Here is a 20,805-nt window from a genome sequence, read left to right on the forward strand (position 1 = left end):
GCCACTGTAGAGAACCGAGCTGCTTGGCGCTACAACTCTCGTAATTACCGTGGCCAGTTGTCAAATAGTTTGGCACTTGACTTGGAACCCCGGTATATTTGCTGCTATATAGCCAATTTAACACCTGGGCCGTCATTAAAAACAAGACAATACGAAGAGCAACTGGGTAAATACAGAATCAGCTGGCCCAATATTGAAAGGGGCCAGGAATAGTTAGAGCTTATCAAAATTTCTATTTTGAATTTGTTACACGATCAAACGTGGTCTTCAAATGGCATAACCTGTAACGTTGCCACTGTAGTGAGAAGTATTACTTTTAATTCACTCCATTGTGACGGTACAATAGAAAAGGTTCTGCTCACATGTCGTTTACCAAACTCGCCAGTGTAAAAGTATTGTGAAGAACGGATTAGGCAATAGAATATTATAGCACTGGCGCGGTTGATGTAACGGCTACCATGTGAGAACCTCCATGGCACCGTGAAGCAACATTTCCTCCAGAGAGATAACTGTTGTATACTGTAACTGGACTGACGAACAAAATTATGATTTGTTTCTTAACATCGCACTCCTCATATTGGCTTTAACCGCAGAATGAGAAACGCGCTCGATAAAATTGAGCGAAAAGAAACCCTCAATTAAAAAAGTTAAAGATTATTATTATTATTTAGTCAAAGAAACTTGTACCTTTTGTTATGTATCTTCTGAAATGTCCAATATGCCAAATTTCAGGAGCACCAATCCACCAGGACCAAAACTCTTTTTGGCTGAAATTACATAGTAAACGTTTATCTCTAGTGAATCACTTGTGTACGTGATTTTCTTTCTCACGGATTTTCAGTGTCCTATATATACAATTTTTACGGTTAACTTTCCCGAAAGTATGAACAGTTGTTTAATTGCGAGATACGACCAAAAATTAATAATTCCCCTCTTTTTTAACAGAGAGTGAGGAACAAGTTTGACTCTCAAGTTGATATCACTAGAGTTCCTGGGGATGAGCTACATTCTAAACTTGTTGACGTAAACATTTGTTAATTCGCTTTTATTTCAATGTATAACAAAAGTTGCTACTCCATTCTTTATTAAATTCAGTTTTTCTTTTTAGTAAGATTAAAAAGTAAAGATTCAAATACAGTAACTAGATTGTGTAAAGATAATGACTTAACTGTGTTGTTAAATGTTCTCCATTGAGCAAGCACGGTAATTTGAAAGCTATTAGTATTAATGAAATAGTTTAATGGAAGATAGTGAAGTGTAGCTACCGATTGTTGCATGTTGTCCATAGATACTAGACTCGCGACAAACAGGTGGTGTAGTAGTATACTGTACTGTGTAGACTGTTGAGTGCAGGTAGTGTCCGGAGTTCGCTTTGCTCTGATTACCCGTTATGCAATGCACAGCGGAAGCATCAATATTTATACGATTAAGGCCGGGTCGTCGCCTCCGCTGGCGTTTACGGGATATTCCAGTACCGTACGCATATGGAACTAGGGTGTCGAGTGAATATCTAGGTTTCCTGTGGTCGCCAAACCAGGCCAGAAAACATTATGGTTTTAACAGCCGCGGAATGTCGTTTAAGTAACAGTCTTTACTTCTGTACGCTTGTTGCAGACTTCGGGGTACTGATGTAGGTATCTGTTCTTGTGAGAAGACGGTAAAGTAGAGCTACGGTCGCGTGTCGCGTGCTTGTGTATGGTGAGAACTGAGAACCGTCTCACTGGGTCGCAGTCTCCGTACTGTCACCGCAAATTGCCCACTGTCTCTACTTCTACTTCCGCGCAGTATCTGTGTTTCTAGGGAACAATCTCAGCACTGCAGAGCTGTAAAACGTGGGTTGCGGTAGAAAGTAACAGATCTTCCTTACCACAACAATACATTTGAGCAAGTTCGGTGAACAAAACAATTACGTCTGTTGTTTCAACTTATGCTTAGATTGGATACCGATAGTATACAAGTATATCTACAAGCATTTCACTAACTCCTTGCAGCTGTCAGACCGCTATAAATGTGATTATATTATCATCGCCACGTGCAACGCGTCCGGTGTTAACGAATGAGTAACGTATGTGTAACGATATCAACGTATTTTTGTTTGGAAACGCTATCCTCGTAAAGAAAATATTGCTGTACAAAATTTTCAATTGGTGGGACTTTATTTTGTGTCAACAAGCTGACCCATTACGAAGATTGTACACTGATTAAAACGCTCCATCAAAATGCCGCCCATGATGCCTTCAAGTGGGATGAAGAAATTATGAAAACACTTCAATAATACTCCGAATTAGTACTGCTGTACTATCTACCAAATATTTTACGAAGTATTTCAATAATACTCCTCACGTGCCCAAAGTAAACGCCAGCTAATTCTAGAGAGGAAGGGGAAACGCACAACAACAACAATGGAAAGACGAATAAAGGATAAGTTTTTCACCATGGGGTGCGGGTTCGATCCCAGCCCAGCAAGGCTAATAATCACCCCTCCTTCGGAAATAATCGCTGCCCTTCCGAGGCCGATGAATCGCATCTAACTCTCCTTGTCACTTTCAGACCGCTTTAATTGATTTGAAGCTCTCTACGCGCTACGCGTAACCAATGATCGAATACAAAGGAGCAAGCTTTCCCTTCTGCTCTTCTTTGAATCTCGAGTTGACTGATTTGTTCGCCTACTTTCATTTCATCAAAATGATCGGAAGCGAGAATTGTACGTTGATAGTGGACGAATGCTAGATAGAAACTACCTATCAAAAACACCACAATTTTTAAAATCGTTTTATAAGATTTTGCGCAATGGTCGTGATTTAACCGAGAAACTAAATAAAAAATGTCCAAACATTTGTTATTATTTGATCTTATTGAATACGTCTCTGTCGACAACTTATCGCGTGTGGGATTGTAGGCGGGTTGCACACCGGTATCGCGGATATGATGTCGCCGATATTTTTCGTGCCCGCGACATGCCCCTCGAAAACCAACCTATGTTATCTTATGGAGCTTACACACCAGTGTCGCAGACACGTTGCCTGTGACTCGTGTCGCAGACGCGTGTCTCGAGCGAACCAACCGGTCGGTGTTTGGACAGACATGTCTCGTGTCTCTTGGGCCCGCGCATGCGCAGAACACGTTTCTAGTAGTTTTTGCGCTTTATTACTTAATTCATTGCCTTATGGTGTGAAATGTAGTATTGTGATATTAAATACTTCAATTTACACCATAAGGAAATTACGTAAGTACTGTAATACAATTAATTACAATGTATTTTGGAAAGATTACCATGAAGTTATCTGTAATGTTTTTGTAGAAAGAACAACAGCAACAACACATCATCTTCTTATGACGATGACATTATTTAAAGTGATGAATGTTGTGATTCCTTCACTCTCATGTCGCCAGCACGTGCCTCTTCCATGGTTATATTTTATTACATGTCGTAGACATCATGTCCGCGACATCAGAATAATCGGGGACATCATATTCGCGATACCGGTGTGTAACCCGCCTAGATCTACAAAAGTCAATAAACTAGATAGTTCCAAAACATATGTATATACTCCTATTATGATCAGAACGACCTATTAATAGTTCTAGCAACTCGCATTTTAGAATTTGATCAAACAAAAAAGTACTAGACATAGCATTGGTACCCACACCCGTAACAATTCTACAACCTATTGTTCTTATAAAATTGTGTCCGTGATTTGTCATTCGATTAAATTACCAACATACACTTGAAATGATTTTTTCTATAATAATTTAAACGCTCAAAGGCATAAGCTAATCAGCCAACGCATGCAATATTTTTCCATCGCAAAATAACACTCCTTTTATCTATGATAACACGCACCCCTATCGACTATCCGGATTGGTCCTTGTCGGAGTCAACACTGTATAGGGTTTAGGGGCTGTACGCTACATTGCCCTCTACCCCTCTGTGAACACACCCTTTGTCCTGTACAATTATCCTAACTGCATGCAACACAGATTATTCAGTAAAAAGCTCAACACAACGTTATGTAGCAGTTAATCTCGTCCGTAGGAAGTACTGCACAACTGTTCAACTCTGGCCTTATCAGTGTGCAATGCCTGGCTCCAATCCCAACCCTGATTTATCGTCAAGACACTGCTGTTAGCGAATCTAGTCACACTGTACAGTGCACACAGCACACGTCACGTCACACATGTGAGCCGGCGCGCGGTCTAGTCCATCGAGGTAGACTTCTGGAGTGATCGCGCCCGTGTTGAAGCGAACCGTTTTTCGGTCCGGCCGCGAGTAGCTGTGAGCAGCCCGTGGTAGGCAAGAACGCCAGCGCTAAGATGGGCGGGATAGGGAAAATCGCGACGCGCGCCTACTTTTATTTTGTTTCCAGACGACATGATTTTTTTTAGGACAAATGAACGATTGAATTGTATTCTCTAATAGATTGTGGTTCTTTCGGAATTAATTTCATTCTTACTTTCACATCAGGTATATTTTAAAAACACGATTAACTTCAACCTTTAGTGTAATTTTCTTGTCAGTGACATGTTTTATTTTATTTTATTAAAAACAAATTGGAATATTTCCCTAACACATTTGTATAATATTTTAAAACATTTTTTGGCTTTTGAAATAAATTTGGATAGAGGGTCATAACAGTCCAATTACTGTAATAATTAGAGATTGGTCTCATGTTTATAAATTAAAATGAAATAAAAGGCAATAAGAACACTTTCAACGAATCAAAATAATTTATTATTATTAAATATACATTATCTATTTGAACTCAAATAAGATAAAAAACATTATATACAAACATTAACACCTTAATAACATTTACGCAGTTCTTTGTCTTGTGGGAATCTAAAAAAAAATGCACTTACAATCTGTGAAACTCCTTAAACTCGGGAAAAGTAGTATAAATTTTGAAAAAGCTACATTAATTGCAAGTAGATTATTACTTGAGCTGGTCTCAAAACAACAATAATAAAAATAAACGAAATAAAAATTTTCCGTTTGGATTGCACAATTTTCGAGGGACAGCCGGGCGTTGTAATGGTCAAAATTTGCTATTAACGCTTATTATTTCCAATCTACTATAATTTAAATTAAGTAAATAGGAATTTGTTTAAAAAACACTTGAAATATTATTCAAGACATTAAACCTAAAATTTTTAACAATATATCCGAAAACTTTGTATTTATTTACCTGTGGAATCCGATGGTCGTCCCCTTTGCTTGCCTATTTGTACAATTAATAGCTGCACAGGATGTTACCATCTTGGAACATTGGGAACATTTTAAAACTGATAGTCCAGTGCATTAAAATATCAACAAACGATGGCAGAGATGATAAGACGCCCAACTCAAGTGTGCGCTGCTCGTAAACAAACAAAAAACATCCTATCAATGCCTGGCAGTGCTACCACTGCATTCACGAAAAATCCCAGATTTTGGGTTGTCATTCATGAAATTTACCCGTTAAAATCTCCAAATATTCTTCTTGTTTTTAAAGTATGGCAAATAATCAATTTGATTTGAATGAACATTGGTCGTTTGTATAGCTGAAAACAAATTTATAAATTTAATCTTAAACTTGATTGTTAATTTTACTCCTAAAGTACATGTGGAAAGGAAAGTATGTATTTTCGATAAGATCCTATACAAATACTTATTAATAAACGTTCTAGATTGTTTTCTGAAAATGCATATCGACAAAGCTACACAACCGGGACCGGGTACTCCGGGAGTGGCCGCGCGGTGGCGGCGCGGTACCGTCCCACGCTCGTTTCCAAACGATTTAATAATGACGCAATCATTTTATCACAAATTGGTTGATTTGAAAGTTAAGATCAACTCATTGGCTACAACTTTCCCGCTAGAAGTTTGTTTGTAACCCAAAAATAAAAATTTTCCTCCCTTAGTGACTTTTCCATTGCAGTCTCTGGTAAGTCTTCTATATTTTCAATTATTAAAATTCGAAATAATTATTACAATAAAAGATATTTATACTGTCAGAATCCGATGTTTATGTAGATTAAGAATATATAAGTTTTATTTGACTGGAGCTTTTCCGTTGAGCTACAACAGCGAGTAAACTGCAGCGCGCACGATACTGAAATACGCCCGAATTCGTTCTTGCCTACCACCGCTTTCCAGCACGGACCGTTTTTGCCCCATTTAGCGATCACTCCAGAAGTCTACCTCGATGGTCTAGTCATAGTTTCCGCGTCGTGTTCCCATGTTGTATTGTTCTCCACGTGTAATGCCCACATGTATTACAGCTCTATTGTTATTGTTGTTGTTGTAGTTGATTATGCCGACCGTTATGTTATGTCAGTAGAAAGTTGACACCGTTTGAAGCCCGGGCCGCCTGCGCTCCGATAGTGAGTAATCATATTATCCCCCATTTATTAGTAAATAAATAAATAAATAAATAAATAAATATATCTTTATTGTCACATAAACGTTTTACAGATTACATAGCATAAGCTACAAAAACAGGTGACATTGTCAATATAATCATATATCATAATAAGTACCTAAAATACTAAAAAATAAACAATGATTCTTAGAAATAATTATTTGGGTTATTTTATAAAACATAATATTTGCTAATTTAAAAAATTACCATCATTCAAAAAATTCGTCAATACTATAATATATTTTGTTTACAAGAAATGAGGCAAGGCTGCTTTTAAAAGTAGTTTTGTTTATTAAATCTTTATATTTTGGTTGCAGTTTATTAAACAATTTCTTTCCCATATATTTTGGTGTTTTTTCTATTAATTTTAATCGGTGAATCGGAAACTGAAAATTCTTTTTGAAACGTGTGTTTTAGTGATTTGCATTTACGAATCCTTTTCTCTCCGTTAAAAGCTTGCTATTTATGAGCTATTTTACCTTCGTCTAAATGGCTTACATCGTTGCTATAAAGATTCTACAGAGGTTCGGCATCAGGATACCATCCACAAGCGTTGATGAAATTGATAAAATAACATTGATAGAACACTATATACTGTAGTGCAATGATCGAAAATATTAACTACATTTATTAGGTATTAACACGCCTAGTACAAAGTCCATTTGCGTTCACAACCTTTCTCCCCAGAATATAATCAAGGGAATCTATGCCCTCTGACAGCCCTTCCCATGTAAGAAACTGATTTATGTTTCACCCGCGGGCCGAAGTGTGCTTTGTTTTTAACCCCTCGCAGCTCGGCATTCGTCTTCATTTGGCCCCGGCAGGGAGCTAATGCATGCATTATCTCCGTGAAACTTGCAAGTTTACAACTCTAATTTCTACCCAATGATAAATTTCATCGGTAAATCTCGGAGGAACGAAAGTTAGATTGGTTGAACCTCCAAAAGCTGAGTAGTCATATGAGTCAACGTCTCACTTTTGAATTTTAAATGTCTATAACTTGTGTTTGGTACAACAATTTTTTGTTTTCATTGAAACTGGACCGGTTTGACATTATTAATGCACTCCGACTCCATGTTTTTTTTGATTGACGGTAAATGCTGCTTAAAGAGCCCATATCAAAAAAAAAATTTGTGTGTTTTCGATTCCATAAATCAGCTCTTATAGTATTCCAACGATTAAACTTTACAGATGCCGCACTTTTGAAGTTTATTTAAAATTTGTTTTACTATTTTATACACATGTATTTGCAATTGCGACTGATATACCCAGCCCAGGCTTGTACCGAGTGTGGGTTTAGGTTTAGAGCTACAGTTAACCGTCACTCGTGCGTCACCAGATAATGAAGTTTAGATTTGACACGTCGTAGATCTGTATTATCCACATAACGGTGGAGCGCTGAACCCTTTGTCCGCGACTGGCAACTTCATTGTCCGCGAGAGCGACATCGCTCAGCGGTTCAAAGCGAGCTAAGAAAACACCTATGAACATAAAGGAATACTGGGAGCTTACGCTGAATTCAGCCATTATTAGCGCACAATTTATATCTGACCGCAAAATCGGTAAACTACCAAACGGAAGCTTTGTATTAAGTTTGGTAACATATTATTTTAAGAACAGAATGTAGATTAGTAATTTTATTTCAGGAGATCAATAAAAATTCTTACCGTACGTAGAATGTACGCAACACTTCTTGCAGGTTTGAACCATTAGTCTTCAAGTAATGCCTAAGAATTTAAATATTAAATGTTAACTTCATTTTTAACTGCCAACACAAATTTCCCACTTCTACTTGCCACTATACTTTCTACTATCACACAGTAAAAAAACCTAACACACGTTCTCAGTGATCGAAGGAGTCTCTAGTTTGCCATAAATCATTAAAAAGTCGCAACTAAGATACTTCTACGGCGGAGCGCTGTGTTTTTTTACAGATTATCCGTAGCTTTTGAATCTGTTTCCATCAGTTCATGATTACTTAACACTTTAAGTAGGCCTAGATGTGTTGGCATCAGAAGGAGGAAGGATGCCCGATGCCCGTGGCGGTACATACAAAGTAGGCCATCAGTGCCGGTGTGCGATATGGATGGTCACTGAGATAGCTACGTCATCACGACCGGGGTCACCTACCTCTGTACGTCCAGCGGGAAATTGGCTACTTTGGGTGGAATCTACATGAGCACGCTTATTTTGAGTTGTTACTTGTGATTTTGCTGAACTCGCATGGGGAGGTCGTAACTGATGGTTAGGTCGGACAGATGCCACTCTATTACTACAGTTAGAGAAAGAGAATTGCTGGTCAGGAGTTTGCCTGAATTAGTCAATAAAAGAAAAAAAAACGGTCCTAACACCACCGATGGAATGGCATTACCACCTAGAAATTTGCGTTGAAATCGAAGCCAACCCGCTATGTACGTAGACACAGCATAAACTCTCCCAATAACCGTAATGATTTGTATTTGTGTTGATTTTCGAGAAGAGGATTATATAGTTCGTCAGTGTTGTTATGCGTTAAGATTGAGGATCACTATTATTCCAGAAATAGTTCTTGGGATAAATATCCTCCTGTATGTTTGTGGTTACTTCATCTAGGGTTATAGTTTAGATAAAGATATCCAGTATGTCAGTGTTAATAGGTAAGCAAAAGATCCTCACGGTGTGGCAATGTTGATAGTTTAGCTGAAGATCCTCCAGTTTGCTAGTGCTGATAGTTTCAATAAAGATACTCAAGTGTGCTAATGTTGATAGTTTAGCCGAATATCTTCCAGTGTGCTAGTGTTGATAGTTTGGATAAAGATACTCAAGTGTGAAAATGTTGATAATTTAGCTGAAGATCCTCCCGTGTGCTAGTGTTGATAGTTTATATAAAGATCCTCAAGGTGTGCCAATGTTGATAGTTTAGCTGAATATCTTCCAGTGTGCTAGTGTTGCTAGTTTGGATGCAGATCCTCTAGGCGTACCAATGTTGATAGTTAAGCAGAAGATCCTTCAGTGTGCTAGTGTTGATAGTTTGGATGAAGATCCTCTAGGCGTACCAATGTTGATAGTTAAGCAGAAGATCCTTCAGTGTGCTAGTGTTGCTAGTTTGGATGCAGATCCTCTAGGCGTACCAATGTTGATAGTTAAGCAGAAGATCATTCAGTGAGCTAGTGTTGATAGTTTGGATGAAGATCCTCTAGGCGTACCAATGTTGATAGTTAAGCAGAAGATCCTTCAGTGTGCTAGTGTTGATAGTTTGGATGAAGATCCTCTAGGCGTACCAATGTTGATAAGCACAAGATCCTTCAGTGTGCTAGTGTTGATAGTTTGGATGATGATCCTCTGGGCGTACTCATGTTGATAGTTAAGCAGAAGATCCTCCAGTGTGCTAGTGTTGATAGTTAGGATGAAGATCCTCTAGGCGTACCAATGTTGATAGTTAAGCAGAAGATCCTTCAGTGTGCTAGTGTTGATAGTTCTGATGAAGATCCTGCAGTTTGCCAGTGTGCTCGTGTCATGTTGATTGACTGAGATGACAGGCTGGACAATGGATAACCCACGCGTTCACTCCCATCGTCCCTCGCCGCGCCGTGCCGTTGTGCTGCTTTCGGACACCATAATTACTGTAAACCTGTGATGCTTTTATGGTAAATCTGTAGGCCGGGATGGGACATTGGACACAAGGTTCTCACATAATTCCGTCACTCCTCTTGCTGATGACTATTTATAGGCATGTGCATTTTGTTTGCTCATAATCAGGGATTGCCGGTTCTTTTACTTCATGCATGTGCATTTTGTACAACCATTAGGCAATTGCATAAAATTGTATAAAATCTAACTGTCACAGCTTTTGGCTTTCGCCCGTGATCGGGTTATCTTTTAGAGACAAATTAAAACTTCTTGTTACAATTTACAATGATTATCTACCTTTTTTGTTGCTTTCGTCCTTCTAGATAAAGGTTTGTAGTCGACTTATGTAGATTTCGCCAACTTGTGTAGCGAATTCAGGAGGTCTTCTATAACACTGACACTAAAAAATGTCATTGTCTATTTACACAAAATATTGTTGGTCAATGTCTTACAGTTTCATTTTGTTATGTGTGTGGGACGTTGTTTTTATAAGTGCATTCAATGTTTGTCTACTTTGTAGGCCTGTAATGGATGCGGAATCACATTGATGACCGGTATGATGAAATATTCTTCTTTGTGTGTTTTATCAATGGTTTGAAAATGGACGGAGTTATTATTTGATAAGTATTTTATTTTACTAGGGGACGAATCTGGGTTGTCATTCAGAAAACCTTTTATTTTTATGCTACTCTTTTGTCTTACCTTCAATTTTTAATAACAGTTTTTTTTTCGGAAGGAAGTTGTTATCTTTAGTTGTTGGATCATTATTGTAAATGATAACAACGCACACTTATAGTAAACTTGGTTATGAAAAGCATTGTCACTCTACAAATTGTTGTCAGCGTCACTCGAAATTGTTCACCGTTGATGAAATTATTAATTTAAAAGTCATATATAAAAATTGTTATTTCCTAGGTCTATAATTATTTGTTTATGTAGTTTTAGAGTTAAATCCAAAATACCTGTTTCGTCTTAAAATCTCCCAATCTGAAAATAAAACGTAATTACATTAAATTGTAATTTTTAATTATATGTTTACGAATCACCACCACCAACACACTTCGCGAGTGTTTGTTACATTTTATGAAAAACAAAATATTCTTAAAAGTGAAATTTGAATTTAAGGGCCTCTTCATTATAACCTTTGACTATCAATGTTATAACGTAAAGATGTGGCGTCAAAAATAAATATTTTATATTGCCAATTTCCAATTCAAGTCGGTTAAGGCCTAAATCCTAGACAGTGTTACAAGTTTGTTGTTTGGTTTAAGTGGTTTGATTGTATTCCCCTTGATGATACATTTGATATGCTGCCGTACCAATCAGAATTGTGTTGTATCGAAGGTCTCGGTTGTGGTTGAGGTTGAGGTCGATTGTCTCAGATTGGCCGTGTCGAACCTCGACTGTGTCGTGGCGCGATGATAAAACTGGCCTTCAGCAGATCCAACAGATACAGCTCATTATAGCTTACATTACTTTAATATCTTTTCGTCCAGTTAACTTTGTAAAAGTAATCTCAAACTGATCCCTATTCTAAATCGGTACATAATCTTCATTTTACACCCGACATCTTGAGCACGTAATTTAGTTCAAATGCTCTAACTAAATCGTCATACTAAGGACATTGACAATCAGCAGAACCCTTTGCTAGCTATGTTGATTTCCCTGTGTAATCATGTAATTCTAAGTGAACACCGAATTGTAAAAGCCTTTTAAATGGTATAGGCCATCGAAGTGAGATTTTCGATCCCTACATATTGTGTACCATTTTATAGATTGTACACGCGTCTGCCTAAAGTCTCAGTCTGCACAAGGCATTTAATTAGTTATTGGCGGGCGTGTTCTGCACCTACCGGAAGTGTTAAGGAGAGCGAAGGTCCATCGGCCGGTTCGGTCTCGATAGCATCTGATGGACTGGGATCGGGGTTAAAGTCTTGATATAAAAATACCAGTTGTTTACGTTTGTAAACCTTAATTTGTCTTAATTTATATTTCGTGTTGTAATATTTCAAAAGTACCATGCATTAGCCTTCAGATAAACGCAATTTTTGTCGCAATGGAATTTTTAAAACTTCCATAGTTTTGCACAGAAATGCAGTGGTTGTCTAACGTCAATGAGTAAGGAGATTTTTTTCTCAAAGGAGAACTAATGCCAATGATATTCATCGACTACTGTATGCAAAACCATTATACATTGACGACTTGTAAATGGTTTATTTATGTAAATGCAGGTCTGTCTATATGTCAAGGGTGGAACAGAATGCAACGTTTTCCTACGATCTTTCATTGAGCAGTATTTATTATGAGGCTTCCGATGCAGAACGGAACACTGGCTGGATTCTTGCCAATGATAGACGATAGACGACAAAGGACGAATTTCAGTTCATAAACCCCTTGAAATCGTTTTGGCCGGGGATACATTTGCTCTTGAATAGGGACGTCTATTTCCATAGCGTGGTGCCGCGTCTGTTTTGGGATGGGGGATGCAAATTGAGGATTAGTACAACAAGGGAGGGTCCTTTCAAAGCTGCGGTCCCTCCTAGCAGCACTAATTTTCATTAGCTGGCCCTAAGCCATGCTAGACGTTTTGACACAAGGCTTTCAAAGGGTCAAGCCATGCATCTTCTAGTGTGTGGTGCATCAAAGTCAATGTTGCAGTAGTTTGTATAGTTAGAGGACATTAGCGCAGTGGTATGCGTCTCGGACATCGGAGCGGGAGGAAAGGGCTCGGTCATTTCCACCAAAGTTTGAGAGATTTGGACCACTTTCCTTTAAAAGCGTTATAAATTGCGTCATTGAAATTATAAATGGCGTAAACCCTAACCAAATAAAATGTATTAAGGTTAGAATGACTAGTTATTGGTTTATAATACTACTTATTATAATTTAAATTTTGTTCTTATTTGTATTTAAAACTTGGCCCTTTTATAAAAAATACATGTTCTCATCGGATTCCAATCGATAAACTGTTGATTTTTTTTATAATACAATTATCTATTTTACAATATATTTTTAAAGTTAGTAATGTATTTTTATTATGAGTACAAATACGAGTACTCTACTGCATAGTTTTGATTTGATGTGTTATCGGTTAAATTTCGCGATGACTGTCGTGCGTTTTGACGTATCGATCGGCTATGACTCGAGATCAACATACACAGACGGACTGGGGGATCTTTATAGTTGTGTTTACGACTTGAGTTCGCTGGTTGGGAGAAAGTACTGGAGTTTGTAGAGACGTTGCCTTATATGGCGATGTTGTCTGCTCCCCTCCATCTCTCTTCACTCACACTCCCTACATTCAATGAGTGATTGCTCTGTCCATAGTACAGTACCTAGTACTATAGAACTGTGGTTTGCGAACACCGATTTTACACAGACTCGTCAAATGGCAATCTGTATTCAATCAAAACAGTTTAATGAATTGATCCTCAGAGACGTTATTTTGTTAATGGCAGGTGATTTGATCAGGACGAACAAAAGTTTAAGCTATACGTTTGAGTTCAACATGCATGCTTTTTTCCTATAGGTAGTCCTACTTAAGTTATTAAATAGATCATATGAAAAAAATCATATAAGAACGTTCTTGCAGTTATGTTCTATGCAATCGAAAATATTTATCTTATTCTGGGCTGGTGCATAATTTTACTGAGCATCGCTCTATCACCAGATATTTGTTGATAACACATATTAATCAACCATAAAATCCTCTTAAATAATCTGGTGCAAACTAGATGTTATGTCTTTTCCAAATCTTGTAACTATTCATTTTTCTTTAACTTTATATAAAGACTATGAAGACTGAATCTGGATATTCAGGTTGTTGGCTCTTTCCAAAGCAGGAAGTGCCAAATACAGGTTTGGCGGCCCAAATCAACACACACTCAAGGTTCGTAATTTTGAACAGTGTGTAAAATATATTGCGATTTCAGCAATTTTCATTCTAACTAGTTCCCTAGGGCTCTCCTGTTGAGCTTAGTTTTTTTTATCAAATGGTTTCATTCTCCCCATGCAATCAAAAAGTTAACAATGTCATCATCATTATTTATGCTGTTTTATTTTTACAAATTAATTATTTAATGATTTAATGAAGATTTTTCGCTATAACAGCTCATGTCAATGTCTCGTAAACACGTTTTAAATGAATTTGAATAATTAAAGAAATTATTTTTTCAGGATTCTGGCGCTGGAGGATCGACCGATGAAGATGATTCCGCTAAAAATAATAGAAGGTGAGACAAAATACATTCATGTACTAGTCATAATATTTGCTGTTTCTTCTAGAAGTGCTTCACTAACCGTAAATACCAACCTATGTTTGCTGCAACGCAGATTGTTTGGTATATCAGAATGACCTGCTGCAGTCGTGCTACGATTAAGTGCGATTGATAGTTATTCAAATATAACAAGTTTAGAAATAGAAACAGCCGAACCCTAAACAGTCTGTAAATCTATCCTTGTCCCCAGGATTCGACAAGTTGACAAAACCAGTTAACGTGATGTATACTTACTATGCACTGCGGGAACGTAGGTGTCAACATGGGACACAAATAAAATAGACGTTGTACTTGGTTTACTATTAACTCAAGGCAGTTCACTTGAAACGTTACCGTAATCAAAGGAAATCATGTGTATTCATAAAAATACATAAAGGCTACGTTTCAAAGTTTGTCAGGTTTCATAAGAGTTTATATGTCTGGTATAACTGTTGCTCGAATCCGAACAATTGCGAAGTAGGTATTACAGGCGTTACTTTAAAACGAATAACAGCCATAATTTCCGATGACTTTAAAAGAGTCGACTCAAAGATTATGGAAATACTCACGATGTACATAACAGTTCGATATAATCAACATTTCTTGTTGATATCTTATAATTTTTCAAAAGCTGATCTTGTTTTTTAGTGTTTTCTACAAATGTTTCCCACTCATAGCCGCACTAGGTTGTCCATAATAACGATTATAAATAAAAAAAAACAAAAAAAAATTCTTTCTATTTCTTCTACTTGGTAGTGTTACTTTCCTATGTTTCTGTAGTTTGCAAATCGGCACTTTCAATGATTGCTCAAGAAATGCAGCACAGTGTTAATTCAGTTTTCTTTTTTTTAGTGTATCAAATTGTCCAGGCTATCTCGATTTTTTCCATTGTAATATTTACGCCAACCCAAATTCAAATAGTAAATATTTCATTTCAACCAAGTCAGTAAATGTTTGTAGCACACGTTTCCTTAAATTTCATATTAACAGCAATTAAATTATCGAGCTGATCATAATATAAACAAATATGTTCTTCATAAGGATAACATGGGAACTTTAAAAGCCACTGGGACAGAGTCCAAGGGTTTTCAAAAATGTAAGGTCAGTTTGCAAATCTACACACCTAGACGAACATTTTGGTATATAATATGTGGGGTTAAATATTAGAACACTAAAGCCTAATTGTTCACAAAGTTCCATGTAGCGTATTAATAATATAGGATTTCATTACGTATTGCGTAATGTCAAAGCCTAGTTAATATTTATGTATCACTGATACATAAATATTAACTAGGACTTGGTATCACAGGATTTTAAATGTACTAGTTTAGTTTAGATTATCGCCGTGTTTCCAAAATCTACGTCTTGTAAGATTCTTTTTTCGCGTTATTTTCCATTTGATGAATCCAGTAGTTTAGATTCATACGGCTGAAGAGATTTTGTCCAATGAGATTAAGTCTACCTGTTTGAACTCGTGTTGTGTTCCAAGTAATAAAATCGAATAGGTCATAGGATTAAATGTTTATGATCAAATCTATCAGTATAGATTCTTGTTATGACCCTCGTGATCGAATCTGCCATTACAGACTCTCGTTATGACTCATGTGACCAAATCTACATTTTCAGACTCTCGTTATGACTCATGTGACCAAACCTACCCTTTTAGACTCTCGTTATGACTCATGTGACCAAATCTACATTTTCAGGCTCTCGTTATGACTCATGTGACCAAATCTACATTTTCAGACTCTCGTTATGACTCATGTGACCAAACCTACCCTTTTAGACTCTCGTTATGACTCATGTGACCAAATCTACATTTTCAGGCTCTCGTTATGACTCATGTGACCAAATCTACATTTTCAGACTCTCGTTATGACTCATGTGGCCAAACCTACCCTTTTAGACTCTCGTTATGACTCATGTGACCAAATCTACATTTTCAGGCTCTCGTTATGACTCATGTGACCAAACCTACCTTTTTAGACTCTCGTTATGACTCATGCGACCAAATTTGCCTTTTAGACTCTCGTTATGACTCACGTGACCAAATTTGCCTCTTAGACTCTCGTTATGACTCATGTGACCAAATTTGCCTTTTAGACTCTCGTTATGCCCCATGTGATCAACCAATTTAGACTCTCGTGATGTCAAGTCTCTCCCAGTTTAGATACGTGTTGTAGTGTTGTACACGTGCAACACTCGCGTGTCTGGGTGACGACCGTTTATCTCCACACTCTCTCTACAACGCCAGTCCTGTTTACTCAACTCCTCTCTAATACCAAACACAACTAATGGACTTTCCTCCTAGTCACTAGTCAGTCCCAAGTATCACAATCAAACTGTCATAAGCTACATACTAATCCAAAACTAAACTGTCAACTGTTCACATAATTTTTTCTTTACTTATCCTCTTCATTTCCACTATTTTATACTCAATGGTAATTATGAATATGGAGGGAAACTTTCTTTTCATCTAGCCTAAATTATATAGCATAATGTGTTTGCTACGAATTACTGTATCTCAAAACTAGATGTGGGATAAGGGGGCGTGCAATCTCTCACATGCGATGTACAATTAAGTTAGGGTTTGTGATACATTTTTAGTAAAATATGTATCATTCTTACAATTGGTTTAAATTTTTAATCGCTAAAACATGTTTATATATATAGCAAACCCCAGGAGGTATCAAAATTCGTCACGCCGTTTTAAATTAACGGGTTTCAATCAGAGAGGTCAAAGAGGTAGAATGGTGGCTGCAATGTATTAAATAGGTTTGCATTATATATTGATAGACAGATAACTGCTGCCCAATATGCGGATATCAGATTAAGGATAGGGAAGTTACTGCTCCCGACTCCCACGAGAAGGTAACGTAACAGCTCGTAACTGCTACCTGTCTGGAGCAGCTCCATTGTCACTGCAGGGCTGCAGCGACTTTATATAACAGTTATTACGCTCGTCACTGTTATTAGATTATCCTACAATAGCATCGGCGCAAGTCAAGCTTCGCAGTAATACATCGCAAGAGAACATTGATTCGATGTGAAGTTCATGTGCTTCGCTAAAAGGAAATTGTGTCTTTAAAAAAGTTAAATGTGGATCGTAGTGTTGTTAACATTTAATTGCTGTATGTAATTATGCTTAGCCTACTCGAGATAAATAAATACGTTCTACCTTGTTTCTCCATAAATTTCTCACTAATGTAGTGGTGAACGAAGTTGCATCATAATATATTATTATTGTCATATCATATTGATGCCCTTCGTTGCGTCATCTGGTGAATAGTGTCCCTTAACATGTTTCTAGATGTCAGTGTAGACTTGTGTGTTATTGTTGTATATTGACTGTCAGTGTGCTTGATCTGTTCGTTAAGCATTGTGTTGGCCTGAAATATACTGTTTATATGAGATTGCCATTGCAGTGCCCACCTCCGCCCTAAATAGGTTTGTTAACCAATAACAACATCACAGATGATTCTTTCTACTCGGTAGTCGGTAGCTATAATATTCACTACACTCCGGGTGATATCGGTCACAAAGGAGACAAGTTTCACCTCACAACTCCATCTATAGGTTAATGGTGCTCTATATCGTTCACCTTTTGTCCGTCTCCTCTCGGAGTAAATGTTAAGCGCTTGCCAGGCAAGACAAAGATCATCATTTGGCCCACTTTCGCGCGCATCCGGCCTTTTATTAAATTACTGACTTGACATTCATTATGTTGAAGTAGTTGTAGTTGTATAGGGCGCCCGTCGCTTCTTTGTTCTGTTGATAGCGTTAGAGGTGCATTGTTGTCATTCATCGTCCGTGTATAGTCCATATAGGCACGATTGGCACTCTCACTGAAGGTATCTGTTGCCTACTTCTGTTAATTGTCATCGACTCATCATATTGCAGTTGTTATTAGGTTAATTTTAGACCATTATCAACTTAATATCACACCTATATGTTCTTAGACTATTTTTCTTTAATTCTTAGGTTTGAATTTTTTTTATGTTATTTAAACTATTAATTCTTCATTTACCAATCAACGACATTTTAAAGTGCCAACAAAAAATACACATTAATTTTACATTTAGCATTGACCTGTAGGTTATTTAAATTAACAGAAAGTTATGAAATGGTTGTTTTATAACCATAGGGTTTATGTTTAGTAAGTAATAAAAGCTCTTTTTAATTTAGTGTGTTTATCATTTGTTTTGAAACAGCATTAAGAACCAAAATTAACTTTCAACATTATTAAAAAGAATGTTTACTCTTTGCACAAAGCATAGCCTAGGGGATCTTAATGTTAATCTATTAGTGCTTCATAGTCTGGCTGCTTCCTTTGTACTTGACAATACGACTACATTTTTTTGTCAATGTTAATAGTAATGCATATCATATAATATGTTTAGAGTACAAATAAAACCTTTTATTTTACCATTTTCACCACCATAACAACATCAATTTCTTTGATGCATTACCGCGAATGTTTGCCCAATAATTTATGAAGAATCACTCTGACTATTAACAACGTTATCCTACAGGGACCTGTGGTGTATTATTTTAATTAAAAATAATCCAATTCCTTGGACCATTGAGCTCACAAATTGGATTTATCACCATTAGAAGTTTCTCATCATTTCGTGATTAAACTGTTAATTACTTCCTATATACTAGTGGAATATTCAAGGTTAAGTGGTGTTTTATGTAACTTGAATGACGGGTTCTTTCATATAACCAGAGAGCACAGAATACAAATTTAAAAATATAAATTCTTTCTATTCTGTGCTCTCTGGAAATAACGACCAAACATTACATTGACGAAATTGTCAATTCGTCCCCACTAAAGTCTTCGACTCTAAAAATTGTGTTTACGCTGTAGGCCATACTACTGTAGGTGTGTTGTATAAGTAAAGGTGAAATTATACAAACTTTACTTATATTCTCGGCTCTTCACTCTCGCTTTAGACCTTAGCCTATAAACCCTAGAAAAAATTGAAATATATCAGTATGTCGTGCTGTAAAACATGCTATCGATGTGGGTTCTAATTAGACTAATCACAGTTCACAGTAGGCGTACAATGCACTCATAAATAAACTATGACAGTAATCTGAAAAAAAAAACATCTTTAGTATGCAAAACTTCTTTGTACTGTATAAGATAACAGGGTAATTGTTGCATTGCCGAATCAACAAGATTAAGTGTTCTCTAAGTTTATTACTTGAAAAGCATGGGTAGCGGACGCAGCATTTCCGTAACTCTGGATTGTTGATTAAATTAGTCAATTTAAAACTAATCAAGCCCAGTGCCTGCCACGTGGTGATGAAGGTTGAGGGGTGGTTGGAGGTGGGGAATGGTGATAATGTAAATACACTTCTTGACAGAAACGTAGCAGAGAACTCAACCGGTCTGTAGGGTAAATCGTCTCAAAACAACCCGTTTTGTTGGGGAGTTTATGACCTTAAAATAATTTATACTTGTCGGTAGACGTAGTATCGTTCAATTAAAACTACTTTTTTAGTGGTTAGGATCACTTTGTTACATTAAAATAATTATTGAAATACTTAATTTATTCGAAAAATTTATGAAATAAATACTGTAAATTATTTTGATTTTGACTCTCAATCCCTATAAATTGTATATGGATGGGTATATGAGTTAGATTGCTGGCATTGTTTAATTTTTAGCCAAATGGCTATTGCTCAAAACCTTTACTGTGTTTATAAGCCCCAAGTGTACTCATACAGAACTCTTTTTATGTATGATATCCAAGTGAATATATAGGCTAATCCTACTAACTGTAGTACTCTTACGAAAAAATGGAATTCATAATTTAAAAAAGGGAAATGCTTGTCACCAGGAGCAACATAAAACCAGGCTTGTATTTTGCAAGGGCAACCAGTTATTTATTATAACTAACACTAGGTAGTGAAAACCGCTGCTTTTATTTTCTTGTGTTTAGCTTTTAGCATTTTTATTCACCTATCCTTTTCCCGTATTTCAACTATATTTGCAATCCCAAGGATGATCGCTCCAATGCAGTTGTGGTGTAATACCAAGATTATGGCAGTGATGTGGAGGCCAAGACCGGGTCTCAGGACATCCACAGAAGCTGTATGTAGCCCAAGGTCACTGATAACACGCACACGCACCTCTCGTCCTGTCACGCCTCTCCTGTGATAACACACTAACGAGCTGTTAAATGAGTCCACGACACTAGGAGAGGAGTGTTTTATGGAGGAGACTGTAGTTTGTGTTCACTTGGAGGAGTGGTCGTGCTGTTGCTATCTTTTGAGTGGTTTTATGATTTTTGCTATCGGGAAAGTGTTTAGTTTTCGATTAACGAGTGTTTACAAACCGTTTGACACTGATTATCTGTAGCCGTTCAATCAATATGTTGAACCTAAAATAAATATGTTCTTGGTTTTTGCTTTTTAAATACCGACGAAGGCTCGATTACATAGGGCTAGTTTACAACATTTAAGCACATTTTTTTACACGCAACTAGCCACCAAGCCCAATGTTACTTTCCGCACTCGCGCCATACTCT

General features: G+C 37.0%; 1 protein-coding gene across 2 annotated transcripts in view; it reads left to right on the forward strand.

The window, feature by feature from the left end:
• The window catches only part of LOC129005887 (protein phosphatase Slingshot), a 219,935-nt gene that overhangs the window by 56,381 nt on the left and 142,749 nt on the right, over positions 1–20,805 (forward strand). For both annotated transcript variants that reach the window (XM_054434934.1, XM_054434926.1), the window contains exon 2: positions 14,187–14,242. In XM_054434934.1, coding sequence (XP_054290909.1) covers positions 14,187–14,242 — 56 coding nt within the window. The remainder of the gene's footprint in view (positions 1–14,186; positions 14,243–20,805) is intronic.

Source organism: Macrosteles quadrilineatus, unplaced genomic scaffold (assembly GCF_028750875.1).
Source record: "Macrosteles quadrilineatus isolate MER2022 unplaced genomic scaffold, UCM_ALF_1.0 Scaffold_1__1_contigs__length_201487025, whole genome shotgun sequence".
NCBI lineage: Eukaryota > Metazoa > Arthropoda > Insecta > Hemiptera > Cicadellidae > Macrosteles > Macrosteles quadrilineatus.